Source organism: Macrosteles quadrilineatus, unplaced genomic scaffold, assembly GCF_028750875.1.
Source record: "Macrosteles quadrilineatus isolate MER2022 unplaced genomic scaffold, UCM_ALF_1.0 Scaffold_2__2_contigs__length_208266976, whole genome shotgun sequence".
NCBI lineage: Eukaryota > Metazoa > Arthropoda > Insecta > Hemiptera > Cicadellidae > Macrosteles > Macrosteles quadrilineatus.
In genome coordinates, this window is record NW_026542595.1 from 11,064,009 (window position 1) to 11,091,344 (window position 27,336).

General features: G+C 36.6%; 1 protein-coding gene across 5 annotated transcripts in view; it reads right to left on the reverse strand.

The window, feature by feature from the left end:
- Window positions 1-1,218: 1,218 nt before the first annotated feature.
- The window catches only part of LOC128988149 (uncharacterized), a 151,121-nt gene continuing 125,003 nt past the window's right edge, over window positions 1,219-27,336 (reverse strand). For all 5 annotated transcript variants that reach the window (XM_054409376.1, XM_054409377.1, XM_054409379.1 and 2 more), the window contains 10 exons: window positions 26,196-26,418; window positions 22,553-22,747; window positions 22,031-22,120; window positions 20,219-20,334; window positions 16,961-17,105; window positions 10,630-10,689; window positions 7,188-7,387; window positions 6,029-6,200; window positions 2,328-2,491; window positions 1,219-1,412 (listed from right to left, as the gene is read on the reverse strand). In XM_054409376.1, the coding sequence (XP_054265351.1) occupies window positions 1,280-1,412; window positions 2,328-2,491; window positions 6,029-6,200; window positions 7,188-7,387; window positions 10,630-10,689; window positions 16,961-17,105; window positions 20,219-20,334; window positions 22,031-22,120; window positions 22,553-22,747; window positions 26,196-26,418 (1,498 nt within the window). In that variant the 3' untranslated portion in view covers window positions 1,219-1,279. The remainder of the gene's footprint in view (window positions 1,413-2,327; window positions 2,492-6,028; window positions 6,201-7,187; window positions 7,388-10,629; window positions 10,690-16,960; window positions 17,106-20,218; window positions 20,335-22,030; window positions 22,121-22,552; window positions 22,748-26,195; window positions 26,419-27,336) is intronic.

Consider the following 27,336-nt stretch of genomic DNA (forward strand, 5'->3'; position numbering starts at 1 on the left):
CTTAATAATGGAGGACACAATAAAGTTTTGTAAAAGAAAGCAGAGCCTAGCATAAAATAAATTCTTTGTCTGTAAACTGGTCTCAAAGCTCCTTTAGAGAGCTCCTGAGAGAAATTTACATTGGAATGTGTTTACTGAAGAGGACCAGTTCAAGTGCCAAGTTTTATTTGCTATAGCAACAAACAAGATTTTTTAAATGTTTTCTTGTTTGGAACTGTACAATTGTAACTGATTTTCAAAATCTAAAACAAGGTTTAAAAACCAGGAAAGAATTGTTGGCCTTGCATTGATTTGTAAAAACAAAATTTTTACAACATTTTTGGGGTAGCTCCTCAACAATTAAAGCTTTTCTTCGAGTCCATTTTGTAAAAAAAATGTCTTAACACCTATTCCAAGGGTTGCAGCGAATTTTCCTGTAGGTATGTCACTATTTTAATACTAGGGTATTTCTTTATTTTTTATGGTAACTTTAAAATAAAAGCCAGAGTTTTTTTAGCCCATGTGCTGCAATATGACTAAGAAATATGTTTTACCTTTGCCCATTCAGCTCAAAAGTTGTAACTGTTGTTTTGGTAACTTTGGCATTACAATACCATTGTTGTAGGGTACAGCTCGTGACATCTAAGCTGGCACTTGGCCGATCGCTACTAGTACCTATTTCAAAAACATTATGTCGCATCATGCGGGTTGCATCAACTGTCCTCGTGACCCATATGAAGGCGCTCAAGTACATAATGCAAGGGAAGTCAACCCTGTGAGGCAGCGGAAATGTTTGCAGTCCGGTCTTTTCCCTACCTCCACTCTCCTCCCTTCTACACTGCCCGCGCTAGGCCAAGTGCCAGCTTAGATGTCACAAGCTGTACATGCATTTCTCAGCTGTTGCAGCGACGTCAAAATAAAAATATCAGTCGGGGTATTGCTCGGATCGCAGCAATGTCTACCAGAACCATGTGTGCAGCAGGTCTGTTAGTTTTTGTAGTGTTTATTATTTTGTAAATATTCTCTGTGTTGTGTGTTTAACTTCTACAACGTTGCTTCAGCCAAATATTTGAAGATGAAATTGTAATGCCAAAATGACGTAGCAGAAATTAAAATGTTTAAGCTGTAGATGAAGGTAAAGCCTTTGCTTAATATTGCTCACAGGTGTTTTCTTGAGGACTCTTAATATAGACTAACTCAAACAAGGAAATTATTTAAACACACAAACTATTTGTCGACTAAGGTATAATATTGCAAAATTCTACAAAATACAGCACACATAAATTGACCAGATGACAGACTAGAGTTTTAGTGAGTGTGAACGCTGAGTCTCCAACAGTTTCTCCAGCCGAGCACATTGTTCTAGGGCAGCGTCTCGCTGTTTGGTAACCAACACCAACGCTTCTTCTTTTTTGCTGATTGCTTCTTTCACTCTGGAATCAACAAGTTATTCAACATATTTGCTTGAATGCATGGCTAATGTGTCAAAATTACCAAAATAATTTAGAGGGGCTCTGGTTAAATTCAACATCAGAAGAGATAGTAAATTAGTTTGTTGTTTTCGTATGAAAAAAGCTAAGTTGGTTGGGTAAAAGACAGTTCTTTGAAAAGGAGGTTGAATTTCATGTTGAGGACTTTAGGTGTCATCAAATTTCACAAAATTCGAAATTATAACTTGTCATTTTAAGTGATTTTAAGTGCTTCTTCTGTATGTCACTGTTCTTAAAAATTATTTTAAACAGGGATAACAATTAGAATACTGTGGAGCTTTTCATGGTAAGATTTTTAGAATCCACACAGTTCCCTTGGTTTTTTCCTGTACAGTAGAACTACAATCATCAGAATCAATTGGTACCGGACCCCATAAGGATTATTGAAAATTCAGATAGTTGGAATTTTAACCAAAATAGGCTGAGCATGCCGGGCTTTTACTTTTACAATCGCAGAACGCGTCTGCAAGGATTTCGGGATAGGAAAATTTACGCTTTTGTCGCGACCCTGGTATACAATTATGATTTTTCGTAACCGCGGGTGACTTTCTGCGATCGCGAAAACGATGACAATGTTACGGTGACCGTGGGAAACAATTATGGTGTCTACATGACCGTGAGATATATTTAACATTTTGATACGATAGCTAAAAACGACGACGATGTTACCGTAACCACGGTAGACTATGATGGTGTCCACACAACCGTGGGATATATTTAACATTTTGCCGCAATAGCTAAAAATGACTATGTTTCCGTGACCACGGGAGAGGATATTGGTGTCAATAGGATTACGAGACAGGTATTACTCACTTTACAATACAGTAGGGTAAGTTGAAGTTTTCAGCTAACACTCACCTGGTATAAACCTGTTGCAGTTGCTTCTCCTTGTCATTGTGTATCTTGTTTACCTGTTCCTGGAAAAATTGCTTTGTTTCGCTCAATTCCTGCTGCAACTTGCCCACCTTGGCATCACAATGCTGTAAAGTCTCGTTGTTTTCTTTCCTTATTTTTTCAATGGTCTGCAACATGTAATTTATTGTAGGTAAGGTAGTCAACATATAGTCCAGGACCTGACTAGAATTCTGTGTGCATGTCGTGTATAGAGAATTTTGCTTTTGCATTTCAATATAGGTGTCTTAGGAAGTGTTTTCCACTTGGGTGTCAAGTTCGCACCTTGTACGTTTTCGAGCTATGACGTCATCAAAATGGCGGCCATTGATTTTTTTAAATCGTATATTTCGCAAACTATTTGTCGGATCGGAATGAATGTTTTTTTGTTTGAAAGATAATTTTAAATGCTACCTGTTTTACATTTACACATTTGTTGTATGTTTAGTACATTCTTCGTAATTTTGCAAAAACCTGTATTTTTAAATATTTTTGAGTTGTTTTTGTTTGTAACGTTTTATTGATACAATTTATCAAAAACCACCAATGAAAAAAGTTGTAGAACATTTAAAAATCTTTACAAAAATACCAAATTCGATATGTTTTACTCAAAAGATTACGTCAAGAAACTAGATAAATCTCATAAAAACACCAATTTTGGCGCAAAAACGCCTATTAGTCCGGCCTCTAGGGCAGTTCGCAAGTCTTATAAAAACAGTTTCGCCATTCAATGTTGATGTACGTGTCTAAATAAGGGTTTTCAACTCGGGTGTCACGTCTGCACCCACTGCAGTTTCCGGTTATGACGTCATTAAAATGGCGGAAAGGGCTATATTAAAAATAACGATATTTTACATACCATGTATTGGATCGGAATGAACTTTTTTTTGTTTGAAAGATAAGTTTACATGCTATCTTTCTTACATTTGCACTTTTGTTTTATGTTTAGTACATTTTTCGTAATTTTGCAAAAACCTATATTTTTAAACATTTTTGTGTTATTTTTGTCGATAACGTTTTATTGATACAATATATCAGAAATAACTTATAGACAAAGTTGTAGCACGTTAAAATAGCTTTACAAAAATACCAAATTCGATATGCTTTACTCAAAAGATCACGTCAAGAAACTAGAAAATCGTACAAAACAACCTAATTTTGCGCAAAAACGCATATAAATCCGACATCGATGGCTGTGTTCGAGTCATATATAGACAGTTTTACCATTCAATGTTGATGTATGTGTCTAAAGAAGTGTTTTTAACTCGGGTGTCACGTCTGGACCCACTGCAGTTTCCGGTTATGATGTCTTAAAAATTGCTACATGTTACGATTTCACCAGCTTTTGAGTAAAGCATATCGAATTTGGTATTTTTGTAAAGCTATTTTAACGTGCTACAACTTTGTCTATAAGTTATTTCTGATATATTGTATCAATAAAACGTTATCGACAAAAATAACACAAAAATGTTTAAAAATATAGGTTTTTGCAAAATTACGAAAAATGTACTAAACATAAAACAAAAGTGCAAATGTAAGAAAGATAGCATGTAAACTTATCTTTCAAACAAAAAAAAGTTCATTCCGATCCAATACATGGTATGTAAAATATCGTTATTTTTAATATAGCCCTTTCCGCCATTTTAATGACGTCATAACCGGAAACTGCAGTGGGTGCAGACGTGACACCCGAGTTGAAAACCCTTATTTAGACACGTACATCAACATTGAATGGCGAAACTGTTTTTATAAGACTTGCGAACTGCCCTAGAGGCCGGACTAATAGGCGTTTTTGCGCCAAAATTGGTGTTTTTATGAGATTTATCTAGTTTCTTGACGTAATCTTTTGAGTAAAACATATCGAATTTGGTATTTTTGTAAAGATTTTTAAATGTTCTACAACTTTTTTCATTGGTGGTTTTTGATAAATTGTATCAATAAAACGTTACAAACAAAAACAACTCAAAAATATTTAAAAATACAGGTTTTTGCAAAATTACGAAGAATGTACTAAACATACAACAAATGTGTAAATGTAAAACAGGTAGCATTTAAAATTATCTTTCAAACAAAAAAACATTCATTCCGATCCGACAAATAGTTTGCGAAATATACGATTTAAAAAAATCAATGGCCGCCATTTTGATGACGTCATAGCTCGAAAACGTACCAGGTGCGAACTTGACACCCGAGTGGAAAACACTTCCTAAGACACCTATATTGAAATGCAAAAGCAAAATTCTCTATACACGACATGCACACAGAATTCTAGTCATGTCCAGGACTAAATCTTTCCCGGAACGTACACCACTTTCAGTGTTCGTTTACGATTTATTCAATCTCTTTGCTTTATCTTTAGGTCTAATCACATATTGTTTGGTATCATTGGAAAGGGTATAGAATCATCTGCAACTTTTGCAATGGGTGGTATTTGATTTTATCAGCGGTTAAGAAGTTATAAGCAAAACAATAAATATAATAATAATAAAAAACACGTTTTTTAATATTATAGTGAGATAAATATTAAGTTTACAACAAAAGTGTAAATACAAGAAAGATAGGGTGTAAAAATATCTTTCAAACAAAAAATAAATCATCCTGATCCATTAAACGGTTCGCGAAATATACGCATTCAAAAATTGCTGAGCCGCCATCTTGATGACGTCATAGCTCGAAAACGTACCAGGTGCGAACTTGACACCCGAGTGGAAAACACTTCCTAAGACACCTATATTGAAATGCAAAAGTAAAATTCACTATACACGACATGCACACAGAACCCTAGTCAGGTCCTGGACTAATAACAACTTTACCTTTTTTATAACAGTGTACTCGTAAGATAATTTATACCCTCAATAATCACAGTACAGGTGACAGTAATATCAGATTATAATAGAATTTTCAGAGACAATACTGCTCTATACAGAACTTGTGTGTTGGCTCCACAATACAATCTGGAGAGATTGTTTGAAAATTCACCCTGGTTCTTACTTTAGTAGCAGGTTCTCAAATAATCTTGAGGGGTGTTCCAATCATTAGTTACTGCCAACTCTGCTTGATGTATTTATTTGTAATAGTGTGCAATAGTAACGTCATTGGTATAGTTAAGTTTAATCAAGCAAGAGTGTAGAATATTGTCAGTATACAACCTTAAACAGCAATGGAGTGAGCATCAGGTAATCCTTGTGGAGCCCCAACACACCTTTTTTTTCTTTTTTTTCTACGCCAGTGGCATTTCACGAGAGTTACGAGAGATTAAATGTAGTTACATTTGTTCTTTTCAAATGTTTGTAAGCTATCACACTCCCTAAATTAGCTCAGAGATTTATTGGTCCAATCTGTACATTAATTGTTTCAAACATGTTATTAATGGTTTAATCTGGAATACAGTCAGCCAAACAGTACAGACACCCGCCATAACTTCTGAGGACAGTTTTACTAAATGTTTGAGTATACACCTCAAAGTAGGTTCTGGTCAAATAGCCTAACTTATGGAGGCTGTCAGCCTCTCCCTCTTGGCTTTGTTGTGTTTGAAGTGTCGATGATTTACAGCGTCACTACTGTATATACAAAATCAGTATACATGATATCAAAGCTATGGAATTGTAGAAAAGAAGCTAAAACCAACAAGTTTTCTTCTGGATTGGTGACTTAAGATGGTAACTGACCTGTTTTAGGGGCAGCACCTCGTTTTGAGTTTGGCTAAGCTGAGCTCTAAGCCCTGCGTTAGTGTCTTCGCTCTTCTGTAGATCTGCTCGGGCATCCTTCAGTCTAGCTCTCAGATCCTTCAAAGTTGAGTCTAGATCACTGACCTCGGCGTCATAGCTTTCCTTCAACCGTCTGACAACATAGGAACATGGGTAAAAGCTCTCTTTACAATACACAAAAATATGATAAGTTGGCAATATTTTAAACTGTTGTCAACAAAAATGGGGTATAAATTAACAGCAATTAATTTCTCACAAAGCTGACAATATTGTTTCAAACAAAACTGAAAGTTTCTAAAACCACTTAAAATCACATTGCCATTAAAAATTTAAGTTTAATAAAATGGTTGGAAGTCTAAGTTTAATAAATTTAGACTCCCCAGACACTGTTTGACCCTAAATGAAAAATCTCCATCAATGTGTGTGGAAGTCTTGTGTGTATTTACGCTTGTGTGTACGGCACTCTGCCTGTCACCAGCCTGTTACCCGCATAGATCAGCTATCAGTGTGTGTGTGCCAGTTTCTTTTCACTCCTGGGGTTCACTATTAAAATTTGCATGGTCAGTAAAAAAATTGGCCGGCCAAAGTCGATGTCTGGGCTATAATTAGTCTTTGTATTTTTAGTTGAGTGCTTGAACTCGACCATGAGAAATTAAGTTATGATAAAATGAGGATGATGTCAACCTTGCCTTTTACACAAAAAACACTTTTTTTCTAAATTCTTAGGTCCTAAATAAATTATCGTAATTAGGTTTAAACAAACTTGCAAAATGTAATGTAATATTATTCTTTGTTCTACAGCAGACTACAGCAAAATGTGTAGTAAGATTTCAATTTTTAAAATAAATTTGAATTTATATATATAAATCTTTAAAGAACAAATTATTTACATCAGTTCACTGCTTAAATATTCATTGCATTAAGTTAAGTTTAATACCAGTAAAATATTTAATTTTTTTTAGCAAACTCCTGTTTTTATTTATTTTAAATTTAGCATGTATATTTATAATATTTGGCATGAAGGTAAATCACCTTAATAAATAGAGTTGTCCTTTGAAACTGAACGACTTTTAATTTTAATTGCATCCTTATAGATGAGATGTGGAAAGCTACAACTTACTTGAGTTTGTTTTCTATTGCCTGTTCCCTAGCCGCTGCTTCGGTCTCCAGTCGTCTGATTGCCAACTCTATATGTCTGTCTCTCTCTCTCTTTAACTCTTCTCTCATTGCAACCTCTTTTTCCTCCAATGTTGCTTTCTGTCGAGCCATCCAAGCGGTTTTCTCAGTCTCCAAGCTTTCTCGACATTTTGCAAGCTCTTCCTGAAAAACAATAGAAATTTCGGTCTAAACTAAATTTCAAACATCTACTAGGGGACGTTCGCAGAGGTATCCACAAAATTGAGCGGAGTCATCAGGGTTCCATATATGTTGTTATTGACCTTCTCCATCGAGCTTCATAATTATTTTTACCTACAATTTTAAGTGAAGAGAACATTGTGTAAAGATAAATATTGGTGGAATTAGACTAGCTACACGTTGTTTAGTAATAAAGGGGATTAAAAAACACAGAGATGTAATTTTAGGCATTTTCAGAGACCTGCATTTATATTTTTATTTTAAACCCTCAGGGTTAGTCATCAACTTATTCTAAAAAGGGCGGCGGTCCAGTTCTAGCTACAACCTAGAAATCAACCCTTTACAGTTTCGGATTCTACCATTTTGGCTACTAATAAACTATAATTTACTAATTATTTTGAGTCTAAAACATATAAAAAACATAAATAATACTGAAGCTATTGATTTTTAATCATAGAAAGCCCTTATCAAATATAATTTTCATATTGTTTGTTCATCTTGCGTTTGCATGGAATTCGTGCAATTTGAATAACTAATAGCTTAAATGAAAGCCGGTATTTCACTGAAGATTCTTAGACCAAAATATATAGGATTGTATAATTATAACTGGTGAAATACATCTTAAATTGAAGTAGAAAATGAAAATAAATCAAATTTATGTTTTTCCATCGAGTAATACAGTAGATATATTTGTTGAAATATATGCTGATACTTGATGTGAAATCTTTGCTTGCATACCTTCAATTTGAGACCTCAATCATGAAAGTTGATCGGGTAGAAGAGCCAAACAAACGAAAAGAAAACCCATTTTTTTAAAATCATATACTAATTCAAAAACCAATTCATCGCTAATATAGGGGTTACTAAAAACAGGGTGTCTAGTTTATTTCCATTATAAAATTCAAGACTAATTCCAGACTTTTCAAGACTAATTCCAGATTTTTCAAGACTAGTTTTTTTAACAATTAGTGGGCATTGATACCAAAATGTATTGATTCTCGATTCTTGATACCGCAACCAATTTTTATAGCTTAACCAAATTTTCTAAATAGTACTACACCAACCCCTGTCTTTGTCATAAAGTAGTATTATGATAATGTAGAGTTTTCAAGTAAAGAAATAATGCAGCAATAAAAATTCTGACTAGCAAATTTGGCTGTTTTTTTATCATGAAATCTTCCGCGTACCGTATGTTTAGACATTATCATTGACTGCAGCGGTTACAGAAACGTGATCGTCGTTGTCCGCGATTGCGGCAAAATCATGAACATTTCCCGCGGCTGTTTAGACATCACCGTCATCTCCCGCGGTAACGGAAACGTTATCGTCGTCGTCCGCGATCACGGCAAAATCATCAACATTTCTCGCGGCCGTGTAGACATCATCTTTGTCTCCCGCGGTCACGGAAACGTCATTGTCATCTCCTGCGGTCACGGAAACGTCATCGTCATCTCCCGCGGTCACGGAAACGTCATCTTCATCTCCCGCGGTCACGGAAACGTCATCGTCATCTCCCGCGGTCACGGAAACGTCATCGTCGTCGTCCGCAATCGCGACAAAATCATGAACATTTCCCGCGGCCGAGCAGATATCATCGTCATCTCCCGCGGTAACGGAAACGTCATCGTCGTCTCCCGCTGTCACAGAAACGTCATCGTCGTCTCTCGTGGTCACGGAAACGTTATCGTCGTCTCCCGCGGTCACGGTAACGTCATCGTCATCTCCCGCTGTCACAGAAACGCCATCGTCGTCTCTCGTGGTCACGGAAACGTCATCGTCGTCTCCCGCTGTCACAGAAACGTCATCGTCGTCTCTCGTGGTCACAGAAACGTTATCGTCGTCTCCCGCGGTCACGGTAACGTCATCGTCATCTCCCGCTGTCACAGAAACGCCATCGTCGTCTCTCGTGGTCACGGAAACGTCATCGTCGTTCCCCGCGGTCACGGTAACGTTATCGTCGTCCCCAGCGTTCATGGAAAGGTCATCGTCGTCTCCCGCGGTTTTGGAAACGTCATCGTCGTCGTCCGGGATCGCGGCAAAATCGTGAACATTTCCCGAGGCCGTGTAGACATCATCATCATTTGCTTTCGCGGTACGTAAACGCAAGTCGACGATCGCGACAAAATCATGAAAATTCTCGACTTTGAAATCAAATTTAAGACTAAATCCCGACTTTTCAAGACCATTTTGAAATTCAATACTAATTCCCGACTTTCCCGATTTTCCCGACTACTAGACACCCTGTAAAAATATTACATAAGGTTTCCCCAAGTAAGCCTAGAACAAGCCTTCAAACACAACTTCAACTGTTAATTTAGTTGGATAAACTCAAAGCAAACATGTTTGTTTTATTATTCAAAATGGAACTGTCAATAAACGTCCAAACAAGATGTTAAGATTGTTAAGGCTATTAGTATACGATTCAGGCTAGTGTCGTCATTCGATTATATTATTTATGATCTATACCGTTTCTGTTCTAATATCCATGGAATAATGCTATCAGCTATTTATTGATCTACTTCATTCAAAAGTCACTAGCTGATCTTATGCCTTTGTTTATGTGTCAAATACTGCTTCCATAAGGATTACATTGAAACTTTGAGGGCCCGTGGGGCGGATTTCTAAGAGATTTGTTTGACGCCATATAGATGTTGGCACTCACCGATATGGTCTTTATCACCATGCATAATTTGAAAACGATTGCTTCAGCCGTCTAGGAGGAGTTTGCGAATTACGAAATGCATAACAGTCGACGTATAAGAGCTTCGCTCGCTCTGCTCAATAAATAACTAAAAATTAAAATATATCTATGTCAAATATTAAATCATAGTGCTATGCAAGCATACAAAAGAGTAGGAAATTAAATTATGTAGGTACATGAAAATATTAAAACGTGCCAACATAGTTAAGGCTGTAATAGTTGTGTAGCTGGAACATGAAAAGGCTCAACAGTCAACATCAACAATACTGTACTGTAACGGTCGTCAACTGATAGGATTGTTTGACAGGATTGCATTTTAACTCTTTCATTAGTTATCACATAATATTCTATGCATAATCCTTCAATTGCTATAGTTTGGTATCAAAGTGCTAAGACACCAACTTGCAGTCAAAAGTAATTTACTTCTTAAGTAAACACTGTTTCAACTAATTTTACAGTTTGTACCATTTTTTAAATGGGCATTTGATGGTTCTATAGTACATACCTGGTGCTTCTTGTCATATTCAACCATTTTCTCTTGAAGTTTCTTTTTAGCTTCATCAACCTGCAACGCCCATTTCAAGTTAACACTCCCAAACTAACATAGCAAACACACAATATTTTTAATACATTATTCAGTTTGGAGAGTACAAAATCTTATTGAAATAAAAATATAACACATGTTGACACTAATTTATTGTGAATATGTGGGAAAAAACTTCAATATGCATGACAGTTGATGAGAAATGTATCCAAACATTGAATAAGTCCTACACTAAATTGTGGTATCAATGTCATTTTGTGTGTCTGAATTGTAGATCCATAAATCACTGTACCCTTAATATTATTCCTGTACCCTATTGTTCCTCAAGTAAGCTAGCAAATTTTTGAATTAAAAATATTTAGAAGAACACAATATTGTGTCTTTATGGGCGTCTATCTAACTTTTTTATAGGGGGGTCTGGGGGGTACGGAATAACCCCCAGTGAAGAGGGAGGTTGTTAAAAATTTAGGTACAAAATGGTAGCTTTTACACAATGTTGTATCTTTTTGTCAACATATTGTTTTAGCATCGTTTTTTTTTTTATATTAAAAACTTACAGCAGTGGGCACTGGTACCCTTATTGGTACTTGTGTGGTACTTCAAACATTGCTTCCATTACTTTTTATCACTTAACTCTTTCTTTTCTCTCCCCAGTCTCCTTTTTCACTTAGTCCAACCATCTCAGCAGTGGTCTTTTAATGTGTCTTCACCTTTTGCTTTTCTCTCCAGACTAGTTTTAGTAACGAGCCTTCTTTTCTCATGTCCTGCCCATTTCATCTGTCTACTCTGTGACAGTAGTAGTTAATATGTTTATAACACATGGTAATTGTTCTACATATGTTTTGTATTATTGTTTTTATATTTGGATAGAGTTTTTGTTAAATTAGAAATAAACAACCTTTCTTGAGTTCAGTACAATTATTTAATAATTAATCTAATGACATGGTGCCGAAACCCACACGGAATAGAAATAAGAGGTATGACTTTAAGGAAGATGATGATATCCATACAAACCATACAGAAGACAAAGATAATAATGTAAAACCACCAAAATGTCTTGTGGTTTCAAGTACTCAGATGGCTCCTTCTTGGAAGAAATGGAAGCAACAGTGGAACTGGTACTACACAGCTTCTGGCCTTGATAGAAAATCCAATGCAGTACAGGTAGCATCATTTATGTCTAGTTTAGGCCCAGATGTTATAGATATATATATATATATATATATAACAGTTTTGGTTTCATGGATGATGAAGATATTGAATTAGATGAAGTTGTTCAACGATTTGATAAGTTTTTTGTTGGTAAATCTAATGAAGTATTTGAGAGATTTTTGTTCAACAAAATTACACAAGAAACCCATCAAAGTTTTGAAGATTTTTTTACAAAATTGGTTAACCAAGCTAATTCTTGTAATTTTGAGCAACTAAAAAACAGTTTGATAAGAGATAGAATAGTTATTGGCATATCAGATTCTAGCTTAAGGGAAAAGCTACTTTCTACTGATAAGCTTACCCTAGATGATGCAATTAGTAAGTGTAGGGCACATGAACAAGCTAAGAAACAACTAGCAGAAATATCCTCTGACAGCCCTACAAATGTTAATCTCGTTAAAAGGGACGATTCCTTTTCTAGGCCTACGTTACAAAATTAAGTCTTTGACTGTAAACGTTGTGGTTAACAACACTCTAGAGGCCAATGTCCAGCTTTTAATCGAACTTGCAATCAATGCTTGACTAAAGGTCATTTTGCTAAGATGTGTAAAACTCGAAAGAATCTTCCTAGTAAGAGTAAAAATACTGATGTTTTAGAGGTTGTAGAGAATCAAGATTCTGATTATCCGTTGCATGTTGATTGCATCTCTAACCCAGTCAAGAATCAAGATTGGACAGAATTATTAGAATTGCCAAATAACAAAACTGTGCAGTTTAAATTGGATACTGGGGCTCAGTGCAATGTTATTTCCCATGATTTGGCACTAGCTTGTAATCTGAACATTGTACCTTCTGCAACTAAATGCCTTGTTTCTTTTAACAACCAAAAAACGCCAGTTTTGGGTGAAGCCATTTGTCCAGTTGTAACCAAAAAGTCTCATAAAGACACTGTCTTGTTTGTAATAGTTCCAAATGGGCATCAATCAATATTAGGAAGAGTATCATGTGAAACCCTAGGGTTCGTAAAACGGATCGCTGGTATAATTGATCAGTCTATAAGTGGATTATACAGGGTGGTAAAAAAGTCCCAGGACAGTTAAATATTTTAAAAACTAATGCAGATAGAGCTACAATACTTGGTACAAAGTTACAGGGCATAAAACTCTATTTTAAAACATATTCAGTGATCCAATAACTCTTCAGGGGGACGGCCCACAAGGAGTCGGAAGAAAATCTTAAATGGAAGCATAGGTCAATATACACATAAAATTAAAGGTCTTTTTTTGTAGAATACAATGCCGCAAACCGCACTTCAAAAGGTTGATCCTGCGCAAAATGGCAGATGTTCAAAGATTTCTTGAATCCGCCATTTTGAATCTTTGAACGACTGCCATTTTTTACTCAAGCATTCTTTTGAGCTTGAATTTACGGCATCGTAATCTACAAGTGAAGACCTTTAATTTGATGTGCATATCGACCTATTCTTACGTTAACAATTTTCTTCCGATTCCTAGGGCTGTGCCCCCTGAGGAGAAAGCGTATAATAGCAATGTAAATTAAATGAATCTTTGAACATCTGCCATTTTGCGCAGGATCAACCTTTTGAAGTGCGGTTTGCGGCATTGTATTCTACTAAAAAAGACCTTTAATTTGATGTGCATATTGACCTATGCTTCCTTTTAAGATTTTCTTCCGACTCCTTGTGGGCCGTCCCCCTGAAGAGTTATTGGATCACTGAATGTTTTAAAATAGAGTTTTATGCCCTGTAACTTTGTACCAAGTATTGTAGCTCTATCTGCATTATTTTTTAAAATATTTAACTGTCCAGGGACTTTTTTACCACCCTGTATGATGGAATAGGGTGTTTAAAGTCTTTTGAGTATGATATTGATCTTGTGGAAAATCCTAGTTTCAAAATACACCCACCCAGGCGAATACCCCATCCAATACGTGACGCAGTGAAAGCGGAACTAGATCAAATGGTAAAAGACAAGAATATTACTCCGGTAAGTGAGCCTACTCCTTGTGTGTCTCCTATGGTCATAGTCCAACAAAGAGACAAAATACGTCTATGCATTGACCCAACTGATCTTAACAAAAATGTAAAGCGTAGACATTACCCATTGGCTACATTAGAGGACATCTCAGCTAGATTGAATGGTTCTACTTTATTCACCATCCTTGACTGTAAAAAAGGATTCTGGCAGATAAAAGTTACGAAGAGAACATCCAAACTACTAACTTTTTCAACACCTTGGGGACGCTACTCTTGTTTACGCATGCCCTTTGGTTTGGTATCGGCCCCTGAAGTGTTCCAGTATATTATGTCAGACTTGCTCAAAGGAATTAAGAATGTAGAGTGTTCAATGGATGATATACTCATTCACAGTAACAATGAAAGAGACTTGCAAAAGATCACGAATGAAGTAATGACAAAGCTGTGTGAATCAGGACTTACACTTAACAAAGAAAAGTGCATATTTGCCAAACCGTTGGTGAAATTTCTTGGTCACATAGTTTCAGACCAAGGGTTACAAGCTGATCCTGACAAAGTAACAGCCATTTCAAGAATGAAGGAACCCACATGTTTGTCTGAGCTTCAGAGATTTTTAGGTTGTATAACATACTTGTCAAAGTTTATACCAGATGTTTCGGTTGATACTCAACCTCTTAGAGTTCTCACTGAGAAAGATGTGGCCTGGTTCTGGGATACGCCACAACGAGAAGCATTTAACAAGTTAAAGCAAAAACTGCAAAGAACTCCCGTGCTTCGTTATTATGACCCCAACTCTCCGGTGACTCTCTCTGTGGATTCAAGCAGTTATGCAGTAGGTGCTGTTATGTTACAATCTGGGCAGCCCGTAGCTTATAATTCCAAAGCATTGACTCGATCACAACAGAACTACAGTCAACTTGAAAAAGAGACATTCGCAATACTGACTGCTTGCAAAAGGTTTCATGAGTATGTATGGGGATGCAAGGAATTGATAATTGAGTCAGATCATAAGCCTTTAGAGGCTATCTTTAAGAAACCGTTGTCTGATGCTCCTCCCAGAATCCAAAGAATGTGTTTGGAAATCTTACCATATCGACCAAGAGTTGTGTACAAGCGGGGTTCAAGCTTCATCTGGCTGACACCTTGAGTAGAGATTGCTACAATGACAATCAAGATGATGAACCTCACAGCTTTGATATTCAGTTGATAATTCCTATGTCTTCTGATACAGTTTCTCGAATCAGAACTAGTGTTGGAAAATGCACAGAGCTTTCTAAATTGAAGGAAATAATCTTGAATGGATGGCCCGAAGAAAGAAGCACTGTTGACAAGGAATTGGTAAAATATTTCACTTTCAGAGAAGAACTAAGTTGCTATGATGGTCTTTTGTTTAAAGGAAGTCGTTTGATTATACCTGATGAAATGAAACTTGAAGTGTTACAGAATATTCACCGTCCTCACAAATGTGTTCAAAGTTCAATTAATACAGCACGTGACTATGTATATTGGATTAATATGGAAAGAGATATTGAACAATATGTAGCAAGGTGCAATGTATGCAGCAAATATCAACGAGATAAACCTCAAGATGTGATCCTTCAAGAAACAGTACCAGTGAGGCCATGGCAGTTCATCGGTGCTGACGTTTTTGAATGTGGAGGTAAAGACTTCTTAGTAGTTGCTGATAGTTACTCAGGATATTTTGAGTGTGAAAGTCTAAGGATCAAAAGTAGCATTACTGTTATTACACACCTAAAAAAGTACTTTGCAACTCATGGTATTCCAGATAAACTAAGAACTGATGGAGGACCATGTTTTGCTTCTATAGAATTCACTAAATTCGTATCCGAATGGAAATTTAATCATAGAATTACATCTCCTCATTTTCCAAGATCCAATGGGCTGGCGGAGAGGTATGTCCAAGAAGGGAAAAACTTAATTGTCAAGTGTCAAGAAGAACAGTCCGATATTTATCTTGCACTTCTTCATCACCGTAACACACCAAGAGGTAACCTAGGTTCCCCAGTTCAGCGGCTGATGAGTAGGAGGACAAAGACTATTCTTCCATCTACGGCCAACCACCTTATTCCGATGGTCATAAAGAATGTTTCAAAACAGCTAGAAAAAATTAAAAGGCAAGAGAAGCTATACGGTGATATGAGGAAGACAGAGCCTGATCAGTTTAAACTCGATGAACCAGTGCTTTTCAGATTCAAACCAAAGTGTTGGCTGAGAGCAAAGATTGTTCAAGTTGGTCCTGAACCACGATCGTACAAAATCCAGACTGGTGATGGACGAGAATACCGAAGAAACTCATGGTTCATAAGAAGAGACAAGTCATTCAGAATCTCCCATGATGTGAATAAAGGTCAATCGTCCAGGTCAGAAGAACATAACAATGACTCAGCTCCTGTTGTAAGACGAGGGGAAAGGATTAGAAGAACACCAAATAAATTTGACTTGTGAAGGAGGGATGACAGTAGTAGTTAATATGTTTATAACATATGGTAATTGTTCTACATATGTTTTGTATTATTGTTTTTATATTTGGATAGAGTTTTTGTTAAATTAGAAATTAACAACCTTTCTTGAGTTCAGTACAATTATTTAATAATTAATCTAATGACACTCTGTACCTCGACTACAATATATGGGTCTTCAAATAACTCTATCAGTTCCCAATTATTGTGATTCCATGCCTCCATTTAAATCTAAATTAAATTAATCGTTGATCAACAATCCTATCTATGGCGTTCATGAATTTCTTAAAACATATTGAATATTAATGTGGATCTTCCAATCCTTTTTTTATATAATCTGTATGTATATAATTGCTTGAGGGAGGGATTTGGCTGATCTACATTACCTACTTTCTCAAGACCAGTCATATTTTAATTTTACTTCACTTACTATTTTTTAAACATTAAATTTCATTTTATTAATTTAGAAAATGTAAGATTTCTGTTGACTATGTCTATTCCTTTGTATACACAGAATGGTCAATGAAAAACTCTTGATTCTAGATTGTCCATCCTCATAGGTCTTATGAGGATGGTCCCGTACTCTAACAGTTATATTTTTTGCTCCTGATACCTCCTGTACACTCAGCTAGTACATATCACACATGTAACTTGAGCTCCTCACCTGTTTGGCAATATCAGCTTGTGCCTCTGCGATCACTCTCTCACTCTGTCGTTGCAGCAGTTCCTTCTCCTGCCGTACCTCCTCTAACAGTCGTCTTCTTTGCTCCTGATAGCTTTTTTCTACCTGGTTCATCTCCTGCTCCAGTCTGTGAACATTACATTATTATGAAAGTGATACTACGCTGTATTTTTTTGGCTACTTCTACATTTCAAAACTTGGTAATATAATTTATTAAACCTACTTTTGAGTGATTTGAAAAGAAGGTGCTATGATGAATCATCATACAAAGAACACTTTTATTTTTTTCATTATATATGTTTTTTTTTGTTTATATTGCTTTGGCTCCAATGTAATTAAGTAACTACTCACAGTTTTGATAATAATAATAAAGGATTTTACTTATCATTATCATGCAGCTATTATAGAATATCCACTAATTTATAAATAATTTTCATAATTCAACAGAGCTCTGGTGTTGGTTTATCAAGATTCAATTCCATGAAAATCGACAACTTTTAGCGAATTTCGGAAGTAGCTATTACCGTAGGTGGCATGGTAAGACCTAGGCCTGGGACCGATTTACTTTTTCATTTTGATGTCCCCAGAGGCCAAAAAAACCATTCGTTCAAATTTTTATACATGTATATATATATATAGATTTATATATAAATGTGTCCGTGAACACGATAACTTGAGTAATTTTTGTCCGATTTTGATGAAATTTGGTTTAAAGGTGTAAGGCGGGATAAACTTGAATGAGTTCACAAACCAGCACGATCGGACCATGGGAACAGGGTTTTACGGGGGGTTTTATGGGGTGAAATTCGGTTTTTCTCATTATTGACCCTCAAAACACAAAATTTTCCAATTTCTCTCTAGACCTTTTTAAAGAGCTTAAAAAAACAAATAATTTAGTATATAAAAGTATTTTTGTACGATTATTGGTAACGGAGAAAATTCAAAAAATTGTAAATTTAAAATTCCCATGTTATTCTTATAGAGAATATTGTAAAATGTTGTAGTTTACTTGTTTATGGATATATTTTGATCAAACTTGGCATATTTATTTATTTCATACTAAGCTATTAATATTTTACCAAAACACACTATTAGTTTCAGTTTCCTTGTAGCAGCAAACCTAGGTACTTGTTAAACCTAATTTTATTAAAAATATATTTAATTGAAAATCAATTCAGATAAATGGAAATTCTCTTAGTCGGCAGGTTTGCTGCGGCGAGGGTATTTAGACATGGGATTGATTTGTCAACATATTAAAGAACAAAACACTTTCCTCTCTTTCATATCAATTATCAATCATTGAGATAGGGACGCCACTTAGGTGCGTATTTTAACCCAAATATGAGTGAAGGATGAGTGTAGAATGGAGTGAGATGATCTGTGTAGCTTTGTTACTGACCAAGATCAGCTGTTTCATTAGCCAGGAAAATTTATTTCATATAACCAGTTGTTTATTGTTTACTCATTTAAATGGTGTAGACTCTGAATTTATTGTTATTAAAAATCTATACAGGGTGTATACTTTTTTTTTGAAATTCCAGGTTTTTACCTGGTTTTTCAATGTTTTTCCAGGTTCCCGCGTGAATGTTTCCAACGTTAAGATTATATTAATTTCCACGTATATATTTAGTTTCACTAAAACTTTAATCAATTTACCGTAAGTCCAGAGTGCACGCCGATTCAGATTTTCGGCGGCAGGAATGGCACTTGCATTCAAATAAAAGTGGTCGTAGTGGCTGCTGGTTTCCGAGCCCGCGCACAGGCACCTGCTTACCGGAATGAATTCTTCATTCTGGTTTCAGATTCCGATTCAGGTTTTGCTCGTACGCATACTATATATATAATTTAATAAATTTTGTTTTTTTAGTAAAATATTTAATTTTTTCATCCTTACTTGTGTTACCACTAAACACTCTTCAGGAAAATTGTTTTGTTTGTGTAGGTTACACAAGTTTCTTACAATAGGATGTCCAATTTTAATAATAAGTTTCGGTGATTTCAGGCTCCATTCAACGAAATATAGAAAGATCATTTATAGCTATGGGAAAAAAGATATATAATATCATGAACAAGATTTTCACCGGCTATAACTTCACAACAGTTTCAGACGTTATAATTTTACACATTAATTCCTCATCTGACAATTCCATAACAACGACTGACCTGCTTCTTTGCTAACAGAGTCAGTACCGGCGGCATATTTCCTGCTTCCACTGTGACCACCAACAAAATATCTGACTCAGATTAACCAAGCGCCAAAAATCTGTATCTGATTCTGAATCTGAATCGGCGTGCACTCTGGACGTACCAAAAATATATATTTTTATATATGTATATATCTATATATATTAATATATATTTATTGTATATTTCTAATAGTTCCAAATTTCAGTGAGCTAGTGTTGAAAAAATAATATTGCTTATTAAAATAATCATTATCATTATCATCATTCTTTAAGGCCACAAAAACATCATCTCTCACGATAGCAGCAAAATCCTGAATATCTCCCGCGGTCACCTCCAACGGTGATGTAAACGTCATCACAGTCTTCCATAATTGTGGCAAAATCCTAGACATCTCCGGCTCCCGCAGTATGAAGTAGACATTATAGTCGTCTCCTGCGGTAACGGAAACGTCATCATTTTCATCCGCGATCGCGGCAAATCAAGAGAATCTTCCGCGGCCGTGTAGACATCATCATTGACACCCGCGGTCACCCGTGTAGTTGACATCGTCGTCTTTCACGGTCCTGAGAACGTGATTGTCGTCTTCCGTGATCGCTGCAAAATCACAAAAATCTGCGGCCGTGAATTTATTGTCATTGTTCCCGCAGTCACGGAAACGCCATCGTCGTCATGCGCGATCGCGGCAAATTCATGAACATTTTCTGCAGCCGTGTAGTCATTATCATTGACTCCTGACTTTAGGGAAACGTCTTCGTTGTTGTTTCCGATCACGGAAAATCATTAATATTTCCCGTGGCCGTGTAGACGTCATCGTCACCTCCCGCGGTCATGAAAACGTCATCATAGTCTTCTGCGATCGGGGCAAATGCGCGTTTTATGATTGCAATCTTCTACCGCGGCTAAAAGAAAAATCCCGGAATCGCTTAAAATATCCCAGCTTTTTCCCGGTTTTTTCTAGGTCCCTTCAAATTTAAGTTTTTCCCGGTTGGTATACATCCTGTTATAACACGTCTGTAAAGTGAAGTTATTATTGACACCTTTCATATCACTGACCTGTGTCTGGCAGCCTCTCTCTCATGTAAGATGGCCGCCTGGCGTTCACTAGCCTCCTGTTCTCTCATGGCAGCCGTGCGGCGAGCCCACGCTGCCTCAGCCTCCTCTAGGTGGCGCTGACAAAAAAAAATCATTTACCATTAGAAGAATTACTTTGATATTAAAACCTGATAAATTACTCACCCACTTTTTTGGGGTAGGCCGAATATAACCACAGAAAAACAGTGTGAACTCCAGGTGCTTAGCAGGGCCATAGGTGATATCCAGTGATTTTAGACATTTTTTCCCTAGGACACTAGGCACGAGCCAGAATTGTTTTTCAAATTACTTCAGGCTAGACATAGGGGTTATGGCATTATAACTTAGATAACATCCATTGGTGATTAGGCAGAATTTTAACCCTGGTCCCCAGGAACCAGAGTCCCGCACTCTAACCACTAGACCAGCTCGCTCCCCGAAAATAGACATTAATTTTGATCACATTTATACTAAGGATGTATGTGGTTGACTCGATATCTAAAATTTAGAATTGCTATTTGAATTTTAACGGAGGCAATTCTTTATGACATACTTATTAAGTTCTCAATGTCAAATGTTCACTTGACAGAAAAAAATGACAAGCACTCCGTGTTATGTGGCTCTTAAGTTTTGACTGAATGTAAGGGATAGTGAGGGAGAATTTTGAAGAGTGAAACGAAGTCATGTCTGTTCCTGTAGAGACCTGTGTGAGTGGCTGTGACTTCAATAACTGCAGAAAGCATATATTTTTAATACAATACAAGCACCCGGAGGGAAAAAACCATAACACAACAGGGAACAAGAATATACAATTTTGAACACACACCTAAATCCTAGGCCATACAAGTGGGATACCCTCTAGGTAATCATTTGAAAAGTGTTACGAATAGTGTGCCAAGCAATTTAATGTTTGCTTAGGTATTAGGTTTAAACTATGTATCTAAATATGTATAAACTATGTATATGTTTTCACCTAGCAAATATAACTAGCCTGAGATAGTGGTAGAATAGTTATTAATAAGCACAAGGTTCAGGAGAACTGCAAGGTGACCAAAACGAGTAATCATACTGTAAAACACAACACCATTTTTTTTTTTCATGCCTTAAAATGACAAAAAACTGGTCCAACAGTTTTTGACATATATTGGATTAAGTTAGACATCTAAATTAGATTCCACTTAGAAAAATATTTGGTACCAAATAAAAGAGGCGATATGATAGCAATAATATTGTTAAAGGTCTTTAGGAGTAGGCCTACATACGTTTCCAGTAACAAACTAATGATTAGTAACTGTAGTTTTGCAAACAAGAAGCGTTTCCTCCCTATTACTACTTTGTATAATATTTTCTCCTCATAAAAATTTAATTTTCAGTATTCACTACCCTTTGTAGTAGGCCTAAGTATTTGTTGTATAAAGCTAATTAATGATTTCGATTTTGAAGGTACTAATGCAGAGTAGAAGCAGGCAAAGCTAATGGTCGCAGCATAGTTGAAGCACATCTCCGAGCTTAATTGTATTGTGGCACAAATGTCTCCGGCATTAATGTTGAGGTAATGCCTTCACAATGGGAGTTCCAAATACCTTGGGTGCTAGTCAAAGGGGATAGCAGCAGATGAAATGCTAGATACCTGCTACATTGGATAGGTGAAAAGGTTGGAGTGGTAATCAGCTTCCATCTAAAGCCTGAGGAGGGAGACTGGAATAGAACCGGGGGTCATGTCAGCCTCTCAACTGAAAGAAAGAGACAAGATGGTAGTCTTGCAGGGATTGTAAGAGCAATAAAAAGCATTACCTGATGAGCCCTTCGCAGATCGGCAATCTCTTGCTGGTGAGTCACAGCCATCCGCTCCAGCTCAGGCTCCAGACCCTTCACTGTCAACTCCTGTGCATGCCACCATATATTTAGCACATATATGATTATCTATATAAGTTGCCGAGATTTTACACAAAAAAAATTAATATTTTGACATTACAGAATATGTAACTAGCTGTCAAATATAGGTTAAAGTGTTTATTTTTAAACTCGATGAGTGATAACCTACAACCTACAGTAGTACATATTTATTATACAATTTGTTAACTTCTTGTGATCCTTAAACTGAAGTTTTAAACTAAATAATTAATTATATTGATATCAAATACAATTTTTAATCTTACACTAACCTTAAAAACTGCATTTGTATTTTACATGATATTATTTACATTTTATCAAGACTTTGAAATGTAAATGACTTTGAATTCATCAGCATGCATGATTGTCAGGGCTTTAAGGAATGGTTTCTTCAAAACTAGAAAAGAGGTTGGTATAGCTTACCTTAATCTTTTTTGTTTTAGCATCAATCCACTTATCCCTTCTTATTTTTTCTGCAGCATTAAATTTGTCCTGTGCTTTCTTCATCTCAACCTTGTGTCTCTCTTCTATAACTTTTATGGCTGTCTCATGTTTTGCTTCTAGTTCCTTAATGGCTGTTTCGTACTGTACAGCAAGCTGTCTTTTTTCCTTAAGCAGCTGAAAATCATTAAAAACTTAACTATTACTGCCCCTATTATCGTAACTTGTTAACTGTAATTATTTGACAGAAAAAAACCAATACCCTCAGCTACAATCACATGCATTAATGTATATATATGTTATATTTATTACACCAATTTAAATCTATATTTATAAAAGAGGAAGTTTTTATGTTTGAACGTTATGAGCTCGGACACCGTTGGACCGATTGCCACAAAACTTGGTACATACGTGTGGAGTTTTATGGAATAGGTTTATGTTTATACACCATCAATTTCGTGATCTGTCCAATTGGCTCCGCCCCAGTGGCTCTGGAGTTTCCCTATGTTAACCTTATGAGAAGAAATACACGGATAAATATACGGAAGAAACAATGAAGAAGATAGAAGAAAGAAAACAGTTAAAGGAGAAGAAAAATAAAGCGGAAAGTGCTGAAGAAAAGAGAGTAGCTCTGAATGCCTACAATACAAAACACAGAGAGGTGAAGCGCAGCTTTAGGAAGGACAAAAGAAAATGGGTGGAAGATCTAGCAAAGGAGGCACAAGATGCAGCTGACCAGAACAACAGTAAAGAGCTGTATAAAATAACAAAAACGTTAGCTAATAAAAAATTTACTGCAAGAAAACCCATCAAAAACAAAGATGGTGTATTGGTTGTGACGGAAGCTGAACAGATGAAAGTTTGGAAAGAGTTCTTCGAAGAATTACTTAACAGAGAAATTGAAGAGGAGGGTGAACAAGCGGATATTGAAAGGGATGAACAAGAGAGGGAGCAGCAATTACCACAGGAAGACCCTAGAATAAACTCAACCCCACCAACAAGAGCGGAGATAATAACAGCCATTAAAGGAATGAAAAATGGAAAAGCCCCTGGAGTAGACAACATTTCCCCTGAAATGTTAAAAGCTGAGGTGGAGGTAACTGCAACCATATTCCAGGATTTGCTAGAGGAGGTATGGGAGAAAGAAGAGATACCGGAAGACTGGAAGAACGGCTTGCTTATAAAGATCCCAAAGAAGGGAGATACGTCACTTTGTAGTAACTGGAGGGGGATTACGCTGCTGTCGGTACCAAGTAAATTATTAATGAGAATAATCCTGAATAGAATCAAAGAGGTAGTTGACACTAAATTAAGGAGAGAACAAGCGGGTTTCAGAAGGAACTATTCATGTACAGATATGATTAACACCTTGCGGATTGTAATAGAACAAAGCTCGGAATACCAAACACCCTTGTATCTGACCTTTGTTGATTTTGAGAAAGCCTTTGACTCCATCAGCAGGGAATCGATGTGGAAGGCTCTAGAATTTTTCGGAGTCCCTAAGAAAATCATTAACCTCATAAAATTAATTTATGAAGATTACAAGTGTCGAATAGTGCACGAAGGTAAACTTTCAGAGCCGTTCAGAATCAGAACTGGTGTTAGACAAGGATGTTTACTGTCACCCATCATCTTCCTAATGGTCTTGGATGGAGTGATGAGGAAAGCAACGAGGAGACCTAGAGGGTTGAGGTGGGGACTCACAGATAGGCTAGAGGATATTGATTTTGCCGATGACCTGTGTCTTATGGCCCATAGGAAAATAGATATGGAACAAAAATTGAAAGAACTCGAAAATGAAGGAAAGAAGGTTGGTCTGAAAATTAACTTAGGGAAAACAAAAGAAATGAGAATAAATGAAAGAGACAACCACCAACTAGAGCTAAATGGTAAGGTCATTGAAAGAGTCGAAGAATTTCTGTATCTAGGAAGCATCGTATCAAAGTTAGGCGGGACAGACGAAGATGTGGCACAGAGGATCAGGAAGGCCAAGGGAGCTTTTGTTCAGCTGGCTACAATTTGGCGATCTAACCAATTGAGAAGAAGCACCAAACTCAGGATATTTGGAACAAATGTAACATCTGTACTTCTCTATGGTTGCCAAACTTGGAAAGTTACTAAAACGGTGTCATCTAAACTCCAAGTATTTATAAACCGGTGCCTTAGAAGAATTTTTAATGTCCGATGGCCAGATATGATTACCAACGAAGAGCTATGGAGGAGGGCACAAATACCACCCATTGCGGAAACAATAAAAAGACGGAAATATGGGTGGATTGGACATACTCTAAGGAAAGAGCAAAGCAACATAAGCCGTCAAGCTCTTGAGTGGAACCCGCAAGGAAGCAGGAGGAGGGGCAGACCGAGGATGACTTGGAGGAGATCAGTTGAGAAGGAACTGCAGGAAGAAGGCAAGAGCTGGGGAGAGGCAAAGCAGATGGCCCAGAATCGTGTCCGGTGGAGAGCATTTGTTGCGGCCCTACGTCCCCCTCGGGATTAAAGGAAATAAGTCAAGTAAGTCAACCTTATGAGTACTTATATTTAAATGGAATTAAAGAATCTTTACAGCTGGTTTAACTAAACAATTTCATTCTGTGATGTTCAATAGCATTAAAAAGTTAATAGGTTTAACAACAGGGTGCAGCGCTATAATTTTTTAAAATTTATGACATCAGCTAATTTGGAACCAAAAGGTGAGTGAGCGTAGTGAACGAAATTCAACCTGGAGGCGAGTTAGCATAGCGAACGAGCTCTAACCTAAAGGTGAGTAAGAGTAGCAAACGAACTTCAACCAGGACGTGATTGAGCCATGTGAACAAGCTCATCTTGAAAATGAACGAGCATTGACATAAAATCACATTAGGATAGGACGACGTCTGTAGGGCCAGCTAGTATAAAATAAAAGAAGAGAGAGTATTAAATTAATGCATAAAGTTATATCAACTTTGAACCAATTTAAGTTAGTAATGAAATTATAATTATCTTTTTAATTACTATCAATATTTGTTTGTACTCATCTCATCATACAAAAATGTGTTGTATAATATTGTAGCATAATGGATTGTTGAATGTAATGTGGTGTCATGGGCTCCTCACTTCAGTTATGTTAATGGTTCCTTGAGATCATATAAAACACTACACTAGGTGTATTATTTCATACCTTGATTTACAATAATAGAGTTTTAAAAGTATCAGGTTCTAATGTCATTTAGTAAATTTCAACCAAACAATTTCAATTGATAGCTAAAACTACAATTAAATATTCTATAATAATTAACATTAATGGGTACAATCATAGCCTCCTCTAATACGACACTGTTGGGGGAGCAAGGTGGTCTAGTGGTAAAGCTCGGGGCTTCGGAGCCCAAGGTACCAGGTTCAAATCCCGCCAATCACCAATGGATTTTATCCATGTGATAATGCCATGACCCTCAAGGACTAGTCTGATGTTATGTGTGAAACAGTTCCGGGCCAGGACCTAGCGTCCTAATAATGTACAAATAAATACTTATTACAAGCTCCATAAGTTTCATATTACATAGCTATATTTTAAAAAAATTAGGACAAAACGTAGCGTCTTGTCATGAGCTCCTCAATCTAATACAGCTAGCTCTGCCAATCTCACCTGATCAATAAATTTCTGCTGTCTTTTGTTGGCATCATCGTTCTCCTCTTTCTGCTGTTTTAGTAGCTCCACACTCTGCTTGTACCTCTCCTCCAGTGCTCGACTCACAGCTGCTGACTCCTCCATTTGCAAGGTCAAGGTCATCACTTGCTGAGCCAACTCTGCAGTGTCTGTGTTCAGCAGAGACCCCAGCCTGGAGCTGATAGGAGCTTCTTTGCTTGACCTGAACACAACAACAACATACGTCGTGAGCTTCTGTGTTTTATTTGATTGCTGATGCATTTAAGCTTCGGGTGTGTATTTTCATTCCTTTTGTTTGTTGATTTCATAAGATTGAAACATAATTGGAGATTATGTTTGTTTAAGACAGTAACCGGTATCAATTTAATAAAACTACTAAATATACTATGAATAAAATAGTTTACTGTAAATCTATATACAATAAATTGTGGTTTGCCTACCTGCATCTAATATATATCCACATTACCACATTTGAACAGTTATCAAAATTGTCTGTTTAATGTTATGTTTATTTTTTGTAATTTTCTGTTATGATTAAATTAAATTTAACATGAGTTTGGTCTAGCAGGTCTTGGTGTAATTGGCATTTTGGGGTTTTCACTGTAGCAGGTGTAGCTTGCTAAAATAGTTGAATAGGAGTAGGCCTAGGTTTCGATTGGAGCTGGAGTAGAGTATTCAAAATTAACACGAGCGGGGGTTGAATACTGAACAGGGTTAAGAGGGGGTTTTAGAATTGACAAGGTAGATTTGTAACCGTAGAAAACTGCTGGTGGAGCTGGAATGGGAAACTCGTAGCTCACTGTCAGTGGAGAATAAGTTGAGTGCACATTGGGCTTCAATAGTTTTACTAGAGCAGGAGGTACATATTCATATCTAACTGCAAGGGCTGGTTTTGGTTTGGTGCATTGATATATAGTCTAACTGGATCTTGCCCTGGTACAAGAATACGTCTCTTAAAACGAGCCGCCGCTGCGCACTACATCACCTGTGTGGAACTCAGGGGCCCTACAGCATTGAAGTAGCATTGCAACCGCCAACAAATCACACTTTTAATGACAACTTTGTTAGCAAAACGTTTTGAATTAATTTATTTCTTTTAGTTTAATATTATGTGTATTTT